Here is a 12,222-nt window from a genome sequence, read left to right as displayed (position 1 = left end):
CGCGGATGTGCTAGCGGCCATCTAGCAGCCCATGTCCTCAGCTCTATACCCAAAATCCCGGTGACAGGTTCCCTTTATCTTCAGACATAAGAGATTTCAAATCTTTCAGAATACCCGGAGTCTCTTCCGCCACCGTTTTTTCAATGCACTGCTGACAGAGCTTCTTAGTATATGAAGAAGATGTCAGCGGACATTTGCAGATAGGGCATTCCTTATTCTTTTTCTTGGCCACCACTTTTTTAGGCACAGTCTAAGAAAAGTAAACATACCCATATCTAAGGAAAACAGCCTTAACCCTTTAAGGACCAAACATTAGAACTCCAATACCAGCGGCAGGATCTCAAGGTCTGCGCCTTCAGACCTCCTTTCCTCTTCCATAATAGTAGGTAATCCTGCATGTAATCAACATTGCAAATAGTTACCATGTGCCACCAGAGTGCCCCTCTCACCTGAGAGATCCACTGTATCCTGCAGACCCACCAAGCCACGGACACCACTCGAGACAGAACTTCTGCTGTCTAACGCCTTCCCTCCGACACCCTGAATGCAGCCACAGAAGACTCGAACGTCCAGATCGCTGCCATACCCGACAACTCTTTTAAAGATGCCGGACTTCCGGTCACCTGACCAGAAGCGCACGGCCGTGAAACGCATGGACTTCCTGTATGACGCCATCACATCGCGTCTAGTGGCGTCCTGGCTGGTCTGCGCTTACACTGGTGCCTTCTGGCCACACTCTCCACGATGGTCCCTCAGGTGAGGAGAACCGCACCGACACCTTCTGCCTGCTGCGGACTCCCGGTCATTGCCGCTTTCACATCTTCCTTCAACCCCACACCTATGGGGGAGGAATCTTTATGACAGGTAAGAAGGAATTGTTTTAACTGACCCTCCAGTATCTACCAGGGCTTCCAGGTCAGGACAAACTGAACTGCAGGCTCCCGCACCAGGACAGGAAATCTCACTGAGGTGGGAGAGTGGCTCCACCTTTTTTATGCTGCAGGTTTCCTGTCCTGGGGGAGGAGTCATCTCTCTAAGGTGCTGTCGTGGGGAGGGGAAAAGATTAGATACATAATCAACAAACATTGGCACCATATTGTCAAAGATAAAACAATAGAGCATATACTACCCAATAAACCCCAAATTACCTTTACTAAAGACCCAAATTTAGGCTTGCTGGTAGCCCCTACAATTATCAACAAATCAAACTCAATCAATTCAAAAATGGATGGGCCTTTCAGGCTTCTATTGATGTGGATTATGTATAGGGTGCAAAGCTACCTCATTCCCCAAAGAAACCATCGAGGTCAATTCCACCACCAATACTCAAAGACGTAATTAAAGAATTTCTGACATGTAATACGGATAGTGTCATATACATTATACAATGCCCATGTAAAAAACAGTACGTGGGCAGAACCAAGAGAACGCTGAAAAAAACTTATTGCAGAGCATATTGCCAATATAAAAAAAGAATACGACAAACATACTTTGTCCCTTCACTTTAAGACCTTACATAATAAAGATCCAAAAGGGATGGTGTTTGCAGCTTTGGAAAAGGTAAACACCCATTGGAGAGGGGGAGACCACATAAGTAAAATGTCACGGATGGATTCTAGAAAAATATTTGAATTTAACACTCTCCTTCCAGAGGGATTAAACGCAGAATTGGAGGTTTACGGTTTTTTGTAGACCGTGGAGAGGGGGGGGGGGGTCCTCCACCGATGAGAGATTGGCTGCACTATCACTCCCTCCTTGCTGCAGGACCTCCCCCCCCCCCCCCCCCTATACAATTCATTGGTAATTTGCCGATTAAGGCCTCTTTCACACTTGCGTTGTCCGGATCCGGCGTGTACTCCACTTGCCGGAATTACACGCCGGATCCGGAAAAACGCAAGTGTACTGAAAGCATTTGAAGACGGAACCGTCTTCCAAATGCGTTCAGTGTTACTATGGCACCCAGGACGCTATTAAAGTCCTGGCTGCCATAGTAGGAGCGGGGAGCGGGGGAGCGGTATACTTACAGTCCGTGCGGCTCCCGGGGCGCTCCAGAATGACGTCAGAGCGCCCCATGCGCATGGATGACGTGTCCAATGCGATCACATGATCCATGCGCTTGGGGCGCCCTGACGTCACTCTGGAGCGCCCGGGGAGCCGCACGGACGGTAAGTATGCTGCTCCCCGCTCCCCACTACACTTTACCATGGCTGCCAGGACTTTAGCGTCCCGGCAGCCATGGTAACCACTCTGAAAAAGCTAAATGTCGGCTCCGGCAATGCGCCGAAACGACGTTTAGCTTAAGGCCGGATCCGGATCAATGCCTTTCAATGGGCATTAATTCCGGATCCGGCCTTGCGGCAAGTGTTACGGATTTTTGGCCGGAGCAAAAAGCGCAGCATGCTGCGGTATTTTCTCCGGCCAAAAAACGTTCCGTTCCGGAACTGAAGACATCCTGATGCATCCTGAACGGATTTCTCTCCATTCAGAATGCATTAGGATAATCCTGATCAGGATTCTTCCGGCATAGAGCCCCGACGACGGAACTCTATGCCGGAAGACAAGAACGCAGGTGTGAAAGAGCCCTTAAATATAACCTGAGAAAATATTCACGTTAACGGTGTGATCATTCACTGTCTTCCTGCAAGTATGACAAGCCTTGTATGGAAATTTGGGAGAGTAATAAAATGAACACGATTCAAATAAACTGTTCGCAAAAGACATAAATAGAAGCTTAGAAATCTGTTACACTAAAACACAAGATAAGGAATCTGAATAAATAACATAAATGCATTTCCTTGAATTTAGTTTTGGTTTTCTCAAAACGCATAAAAAAAAAAAATCGCGCAAAAAAGAAAAAAATCGCGCAAAAAAGAAAAATCGCACTTTAAATAACAGAATTTGTAGAAATTTAGAATTCACTTCACAATTTCTAATGCTTTGTTTAATTAACTATATTCAACGATATATAGCACATTGTGAACGAACAAACCGCACTTCCCCTATGAATGATTATTCCAGGAAATATAAACACTCAGCTAGTTAACATATAGTGGATATTGTATGTATGGTTTTTATAGGTTTCTAATCTTGATGTAACCAACTATATATAATTACCAAATGGCCAGATAAGATTAATCCACGTTTTTGGGTTCACCCTAAGATGACGCAATAATCCTAATGAGAAGATTTACCTAGGACTATATAAATCGCCATATACCATATGAGACTTGACCACTGAGGAAGGAGTCAGTGTTAACTCCGAAACGCGTCTCTAAAGAAGAAAAAATAAAAAATAATCACAGTACATATTCTGCGGATCACCCACGACCTTTCGGAGCGCTCCCAAATGCTGCATATGTGTAAGAAACAGTCTCGGTGTGTCTAGATTGAATAGACACGTGGAACGCCGACTACTAAAGAGGGCCTAATATCTATAGACCCCGGCGTCTAGTGAACTGTTTAAAGTCTAATAGCTTACCACTCCCCACAGAACAAGCCGGAGGTAAGCCTTCTGTGCCGCAACACGTGGGACGCCACGCTAGGCACGAAAACCCCGGACATTATCGCTCAAAATAGTGAGTAATACAGCCCTAACCAGCAACTGTGTAGTATCAGATTATGTTTTAGCTACGATTACACATCAAACAACTGAGATTATTATCCTTATTGTATGGCATCATCTATACCGACACTTTTATACTAACAAGTCGTTGCAAATACTGCCAGTATAAAGGGGAACCTCGCACATAAGTGCATCCAAGCCGAATATATAGAAAAATAACTTATTGGCCATAATCCATTATTGATATCCAAGACCGTTGACAGTAGGAATATCCAACTACAGAACTATTAGATGCACCTATCTAATACCTACAGATTGGTTACAACAATTTTTTATTATTTCGCATACCAATATCATTTTTATTATATCGCATACCAACATCATTTTAAATTTATTTATATAGCTGTATATTTATCGATGCTTGTCAACCCCTGCTATTTTTATGTTTTTATGCAATCAATATCATACAAGTATTACCAGTTAGTGTTCTGTGTCTTACCTGGATGTAGGTGTGCCCCACTATCCTTTTACACTGATGGAAAGCAGTTGCCTTGATTCCAATAATCACAAGAATTCCAACTAGGGATCGACCGATTATCGGTTTTACCGATATTATCGGCCGATATTGAGTATTTTGAACGTTATCGGCATCTATTTTGCCGATTATACCGATAATGTATGGGGAGCACAGATCGCACTGCTCTCAGCGCTCTCCGTGTTCCCTCAGCAGCACAGGGAAGAAGGAAGCAGTGTCTCCCTCCCCCTGTGATGCTGCTGCCGCTGCAGCCAGTGAGAGGAAGAAGTACAAGAGGAGGGGAGGGGCTGTGGCCACCGCTCCACCAATGAAGATAAGTCTTTCATTAATTCATATACAGGAGGTGGGAGCTGGCTGCAGAATCACATAGCCAGCTCCCGACCTCTATGAGCGGTAGCTGCGATCTGCGGTAGTTAACCCCTTAGGTGCCGCGGATCGCAGCTACCGCTGATAGAGGTCGGGAGCCGGCTATGTGATTCTGCAGCCAGCTCCCGTCTACTGTATATGAATGATTGAGAGACTTATCTTCATTGGTGGCGCAGTGCGCCCCCCCCCCCCCCCCCCAAGCCCCCCAGTATTAATCATTGGTGGCGCAGTGCACCCCCCACCCCCATCCCAATAGTAAAAACATTGGTGGTGCAGTGCGCCCCCCCCACCCGGATCCCCTCTCCCCTTCTCCTCCGATCGGAACCCCAGCAGTGTAATCCTGGGGCTCTGATCGGTTACCATGGCAGCCAGGATGCTATTGAAGCCCTGGCTGCCATGTTCAGCTCCCTGCTGCTGTGTGTGCACAGAGCACAGGGCAGCAGGGACAGTGTGAGGTCCTATTCACCCTGATAGAGATCTATCAGGTTGAATAGGATAAGGGCTCTAGTCCCTAATGGCTTGTAAGCTCTACAGCATAGACTGTAATCTCCACATCAGAAGTCCTTCTGTACTCGCACCTCAAGACATGCACTAAAGTCAGTAGTACAAAGAAGAAACTTTGTAATATGCCTATTCATATGCTCTTCTCTGAAATATGCCTTGAATCTGTCCCAGGCAGGAGCAGCTTATGGAAGGATCATATTACACGTCAGTGCAAGTTTATGGAGGGAGTGGGGTGAGAGAGAAAAGACACAGACCTCAGCCTCTAAACAAGTAGTTTATATCTTAGCCCAAGTGTTTTATACACAACCAATACTTCTCTGTAATGTCCCCCATTATCCTCGGGGCTGCTTCTGAGTATGAAGGTTAGGAAGAAGTTTCATCTATATTCTGTGTGGATTGAATAGCAGCTAGTCTCCACCCACCACAGATCTGGCAGAGCAGCAAACTACCCATTCAGCATGCACAGCAGAAAGATTCTAAAAATGCCAAAAGTGTTATGCCTGATGTACATACACTGTACTAGTGATTGATGCAAAGTTTGTTGAAAGGAGAGTTACACTTTTGCACGGCCCGATAATTACATCAATAAACGCTCGTTCCATAATTGGCCTATGTAAAAGGGACAGGCGATGACGTGATGAACAAGCCAATACTCGTTCATTGGGCAATACTGTATTTCGTCTGCCACCTAAGATCATTCTCTATGTGCAGCAGATGGTGCTGTGTAACAAGCGATCTGCTGCCCAAGAGCAATGATTTTCTATGGGGACAAGTGTTTACTGTTGAGGTCGCTTGTCCTCATACAGAAGAGGTGATTGCTACATGTAAATGCATCCCTTATCTCTTCTGACCGTCAGCCATCAGGAACATTGTCTGTTTGCATTAATTGCCTGAAAATTTGTCTTTGTAAAAGGACTTGGTGTCCTAAAACAGAATAATAATGGCATGTTCAAATGACAGCAATACATGTTCGAAAAATCTAGTGCGTTTACCTTGTACTTTGTGGCTGACCCTTGGATTTCAGCAGCAGTTTTCCATCTTAAACCCGCATGAAAGTAACACTGTGTGAACATACCCTTAGTATGTCTGTTGCAGTATTAAAGGGAGTCGGTGGCAGTGCACAGGCGCGGGATCTCGGCCGGACCGAAGGAAGACGCAAGGGAATAGGAGGGCAGGCAGAGGCTGGGGCGGGGAAACAATAAAAAAAGGCAGAGCAGTCGGGGCTCCAACACTGTGAACTCCGCCCCATGGCACTTGCGAGAGCTCATTTGCATATTAATTAAACTTAGTTTTTCCAGCTTCTGCAAGTCTAAAGAAAAAGACAAAGGTACCATTACAGTCATGTATAGGTGTGCTATAGGACAATGTAAGCACTGTGTATGGCCATATGGAGGTGACAGACTCCCTTTAAGTGTCTACTATTGACTTTGCCTAGTGTTGATGTAGAGATTATATAAATTATATTACATATTTTACGGGATATTCCCGTATTGTATCTCTAGGCTGTGGCATCCTTTTATGATCAGCTGGGTTCTGATCATAGGGACTCCACCGATCCTGAGAATCACGTGGACATATCGCTACTTTTATAGTGTTTCCTACTGGAATTAAAGGCAGCCCTATTAATTTGAATCCTAGCGATATAACATCACTTTACAAAAAGAGAATACCCCCTCAAATTTCAGGTTTCTAATGTATACATTTTCATTAATACTGAAATCGTGTAATTTACATATATTTTCTCAATAGGACTCCTTTGATGTTGACCACTTTGTGTCAGAATGTAGAAAGCGTGTGCAGCTGGAAGATCTTCGAGATAATCTTGAGATTTATTATCGTCTCCTCAAAACTGCCATGGTTGAGCTCATCAATAAAGACTACGCAGATTTTGTGAACCTCTCTACAAATTTGGTACAATTTATTTATTCATTTTTTAATACTAGACGTTTTTCAAATGGAATTTTTTTTTCCCTTAGTGATTGTTAGCCAAAACCAGGTGCAGGTCAAAAAAACACAGAACAGGTGCAAATATTTCCATTAAGCCCCATGCACACAACCATATTGGTTTTGCGCCCCGCAGACTAGGGATACAATACAATGCAGACAGCACATGGATTTGCAGCCCCACTGTTTTCAATACATCTTCTGTCCAAGTTTTGCAGACATAGTCTGCGGAACGGACATACGGATGCAGAAAGCACCTAGTTGATCCGTTTGCTTTCCGCATCTGTTTGTCCATTTCTCAAAAAGATAGAACATGTCCCATACTTGTCTGTAAAATGCGGACCTATTGAAATCAATGGTACCGCAAGAAATGTGGATGCAACATGGACTGCATCCATATGTTGTGAATGCGTGATTTGCGGACCACAAAGCGGATACAGTCGTGTGCATGGGGCTTTAGGCCACTTTCATTCAGTCAGTATTTAGCAGTAGTATTTATAAGCCAAAACCAGAAGTGAAACCTACAGAGAAAAAGTATAATGGACATATTTGTACCTCTCACATGTTGTGGAATTGGCCCTGGTTTTGGCTTGCAAATACTGATGCAAAAAAACTAACCATGTGAAACTGATGTTGGGCTGAGGCTAGACCTACATAATTTTTATCACACTACAAAAACTTGCTGTGAAATCGCTGTCCTTAGAGAATGTGTTGACTAGCTTGAAAATTGCTTCCAAATTACTGTGGCCCAGTGAATATTAATTGAACTTTTTAGGCCCAGATTTACTAATTCTAGCACATCTATGGTTTCTACACTTATTTTTACAACATAGTTGGCAAGGGGTGGGTCTTCGAAGAAAAGTTGGTGGGCCTAAGATGTGCCATTTTGCACCCTAATTCTGGTGTAAAAATACCTCAAAATAAACAAAACATCGGTGTAGAGTCAGATAAAAGTGCACCAGATTTATTGTCCAGCCTGAGCTACTGTGACCTGGTGCAGGTCTAGACAGCCTGGCTGACAGGGCTCCAGATGGCGACCAAAATGGTCGCCAATGCGACTTCATTTACAAATGGCGACAAGACTTTTTAGTCTTGTCGCCATTTGCGACTAGACCCGCCGCGGCAGCTCTGACCCGCCGCGGCAGCTCTGCAGTTGAATACAGCGACGGGGCACAGGAGATGATATTTCTCTGCCCCGCCGCCGATGTACTTCTCAGCAGCGCAGTGGAGGAGTCTCTCCCTCCCCCCTGTGCTGCCGCCGCCAATAGGAAGAGAGACAGGAGGAGGGGCTGTGGCCACTGCGCCACCAATGAAGATAACTGAGCTGTTAATACAAATACAGGAGGCGGGTGCCGGAATCACATAGCTGGCACCCGACCTCTATGACAGGGAGCTGCGATCAGCGGCAGTTAACTCCTCAGGTACCGCACCTGAAGAGTTAACTGCCGCTGATCGAAGCTCCCTGTCATAGAGGTCGGGTGCCGGCTATGTGATTCCGGCTCCCGCCTCCTGTATTTGTATTAACAGCTCAGTTATCTTCATTGGTGGCACAGTGCACCCCCCCCCCCAGTATAATAAACATTGGTGGCACAGTGGGAAGTGCCAATGAGGGTTAAAAAATATGAACTTACCTCCTCCAATTGATCGCGTAGCTGCTGTCTCCTGTTCTTTCTTCAGGACCTGTGGTGACGTCACTGAGCTCATCACATGGTCCATTACCATGGTGATGGATCATGTGATGATCACAGTGATGTCACCACAGGTCCTTTGACAGGTCCTTCCTGAAGAAAGAACAGGAGACCGGCAGCTACGCGATCAATTGGAGGAGGTGAGTTAATAAATATATATATTCTATAAAAATAAATATATATATATATATATATATATATATATATATATATATATTCTATAAAAAAAAAAAAAAAAAAAAAAAGAGAAGATATTTCTGTAAGTGTGTTTTAGGACAAGTGGGCAAGTGGAATTTGGCGCATCTCCGGATCGGCAGTGTGTGCGGTGCTTGCGGCCCGCCCGGTGTTTCCTCGCCGTCCTCTGCCTCGCCTGGGAAAAGGTCGTGTGTCACAGAAATCACTCATCTCGCTCCCAAAGCTTGAGCTGTAATAGTTTACAGTTCTTGCACCGCCCCTGTAGTCTGGCTGCCGTCTCTGCGCAATATCCTGCCAGCGATAGTCTTCACTATCACGGAGGAACTTGGATAGTTTTCTCTCCTGGGTCTCATTACGGTAAACTGCAATCTGATTTTCTAGTTTCTCTTTTAACGTAGAAAATTCCTCAGTTGGTAGGTTGTCTTGCAACTGCAATTCCACGGTGTCTATTTATTTATTATTTTTTTCTTTAATCTCCACAATCTCCTTCTGAAGTCTATCCACAGTTAACAGTATCAGGTCCAGCGAGCACTTATTTATTATTCTCTCAAAGTCCGAACAATAAACTTGATCGTCAGGGAAAAAAGTCGGGTGCAGATGTACCCGCATTCCCCTTGGAATTCAATTAACTTAAAGTACTCTGCCAAAGTCGTAGCATGTAATTCATAGGAAGCGATCCTTCGCAATTCACGTTCCCAGTGTCTTTTCTTTAATTCGCATGATGGGATTGTTAAAAAGTCAATCGAGGATGTCACTTGGGATATAATCCTTGTTGCATCCTCCTCATTAAAACTGAGAGTGGAAGGTATATTTGTCATAATGCGGATCGGAGCATGTATCCAACAGTCCACAATAATAATGAAATGTATTGTCGCTTGTAAATGTGGCTGAGGAAGGCAATATGTGCCGAAACGCGTCCATTTGAGGATTTTTGTTTGACAAATAAAGATACAACATTGAAGCAAGTAAGGCAGCTGGTATTTATTGTATTGGATTTTGCGTGGGGATCCCTCCCCCTTTTCCCGTGCAGCCGACGTTGGATCTTGAGCTGTTGCTTTTGATCATTGTACAGTGATGTCACTGACCTAGCAAGAGGCTGCGGCGCATAGGGCCACTTTTAACAGCCGATTGGCGGTCCTGAGGATAAGTCATAAATATATTTTCCTGGATAACTCCTTAATGATCGGGCCCTTTTGCACCTTAGTGACAGGCTGATTTTTGGAAATATGTCATGTCACTTTGTGGTAACATTTTGAATGCTTTTACTTATCCAAACCATTCTGTACTTAATGTTAGTGGTAAATTTTGAGTCTATTTTTAAACCACTTTTATTTATAAAAACATCCTAAATTTACATAAAATGTGGAAAAATTATATAATTTTCTAAATTTGAATTTCTCTGCTTTTTAAGGCAGTGGCATCTTGCAAAATAGTTATTACTTTACATTTCCCTTTTATGTTGGCATCATTTTTGTAAATGTCATTTTATTTTTTTAGGACATTAGAAGACTTAGGCTCCTTTCACATCACCGTTTCTCCTTTCCGTTCTCCGGCTCCGTTGAGGATCAGGAGAACAGAAAGGACGGATTCTGCAGATAACTGATTATATTCTAGTCTATGGGGTCTTTAGGCTCCGTTACGCTCAGTTAGGTCTCGGTTATCTGCAGAATCCGTCCTTTCTGTTCTCCTGCTCCTCAACGGAGCTGGAGAACGGAAAGGAGAAACGGTGATGTGAAAGGAGCCTTAGGGACCTTTCACACGAACTATACGGATTAGGTCTGGGTGCGATCAGTGAAACTCGTACCATTTTACAAGCAAGTTCAGTCAGTTTTGTCTGCGATTGTGTTCAGTTTTTTTCCACGTGGGTGCAATGCGTTTTGATGCGTTAATCACGTGCGTGATAAAAAAACTGAAGGCTTACAAACAACATCTTCTAGCAACCATCAGTGAAAAACGCATTGCATTCGCACCTGCTTGTGGATGCAATCCGTTTTTCACTGAAGCCCCATTCACTTCTATGGGGCCAGGGCTGCGTGACAAAACGCAGAATATAGAACATGCATTGTACTCGCGTGGAAAACTCTCACTTGTGTGAAAGGGGCTTTAGAATTTTAGAAGCAACTCTTAAGATTTTTAAGAATTTCCAAAACCCACTTTTTCAAAGACCAGTTCAGTTATGAAGTCACTTTGTGCAGCTTACTTAGAAACCACCCATAAATGACCCAATTTTAGAAATTCCACACCTTAAGTTATTCAAAACTGATTTGACAAACTTTGTTAACCCTTTGTGTTCCACAAGAATTAAAGGTAAATGGAGATAACATTTCAAAATTTCACTTTTTTGGCAGATTTTCTATTTGAATTCATTTTTTCCCCCCCTGCAACACAGTAAAGGTTAATAGCCAAACAAAACTCAACATCTATTACCCTGATTCTGCAGTTTACAGAAACACCTCATATGTGGTAGTAAACTGCCGTATGGACGTACAGCAGGGCTCAGAAGGAAAGGCGTGCCATATGGTTTTTGGCGGGCAGATTTTGCTGGACTGGATTTTGGGCACTGTCACATTTGAAGCCCCCTTGATGCACTCCTACAGTAGAAACAATTTTGCAAACCACAATATAAGGTGACCGTTTTATTGTTACTGTTTTGGGATATATATGATTTTTGATTGCTTTTTGTGAGACAAGGTAACCAAAAAATGGCTGTTCTGGCACAGTTTTTATATTCAGTTACTTTTTCAGTGCTACTTTTATAGAGAAAGTTGTTATGGACACGTCGATACCAAATATGTCTCCTTTTTTTACATTTATTTTTCAGTTTACATAAAGCATTTTTTAAAAGCATGCATTTTCTGAAAGTCATATTTTATTTAGATTTTTTTTGGGTGATTGTCTCATAGCGTTGCATCAGGTATCAAATTATCAATACCCGATCGATACTTTTAGACCCGGATCGATCCGATACCGGGTTTTACTATTTAACGATACTAGGCTGCGCAGCCTACTATCAGTTAGAGAACATGGCACGCGACGCTCTCAGTGCACACCATGTTCTACTCCGTGCAGCCCCATTCTCCTCAGCGCTCACTGAGGAGATCGGAGCTTCGCTGTAGAGTTTGAACCTGCCGCTCAATGCTACGATTGGTCAGTCAAATCTGACTGACCAATCACGGCGATCCAAAGGCTGGGACGGCGCTGATTGGTCACCTGCTGGGTGCCCGAACAGCTCAGCTGTTCAAGACACCCATTTAGAGTCCAGTGGGGTTAATTACAAGAGATGAAAGGGATTCGGTCACCTGGATTTTGCCTATAGAGCTGCGGACATGCGCTGCTAGATTGCCGCTAGCACGTCTGCAATATATATTCCCTATAGCTCTGTGCTTTTATTGTCAATAAAACGATTTTATATACTTGTATATGAGGCA

At 43.8% G+C, this 12,222-nt stretch overlaps 1 protein-coding gene across 2 annotated transcripts in view; it reads left to right on the top strand.

Moving 5' to 3' along the window:
• Positions 1 to 12,222, top strand: part of COG2 (component of oligomeric golgi complex 2) — a 329,606-nt gene that overhangs the window by 16,146 nt on the left and 301,238 nt on the right. For both annotated transcript variants that reach the window (XM_040429435.1, XM_040429434.1), the window contains exon 2: positions 6,717 to 6,878. In XM_040429435.1, coding sequence (XP_040285369.1) covers positions 6,717 to 6,878 — 162 coding nt within the window. The remainder of the gene's footprint in view (positions 1 to 6,716; positions 6,879 to 12,222) is intronic.

The sequence above is a fragment of the Bufo bufo genome, chromosome 4 (assembly GCF_905171765.1).
Source record: "Bufo bufo chromosome 4, aBufBuf1.1, whole genome shotgun sequence".
Classification (NCBI taxonomy): Eukaryota; Metazoa; Chordata; class Amphibia; order Anura; family Bufonidae; genus Bufo; species Bufo bufo.
This window is presented reverse-complemented; position numbering and strand designations above follow the sequence as displayed.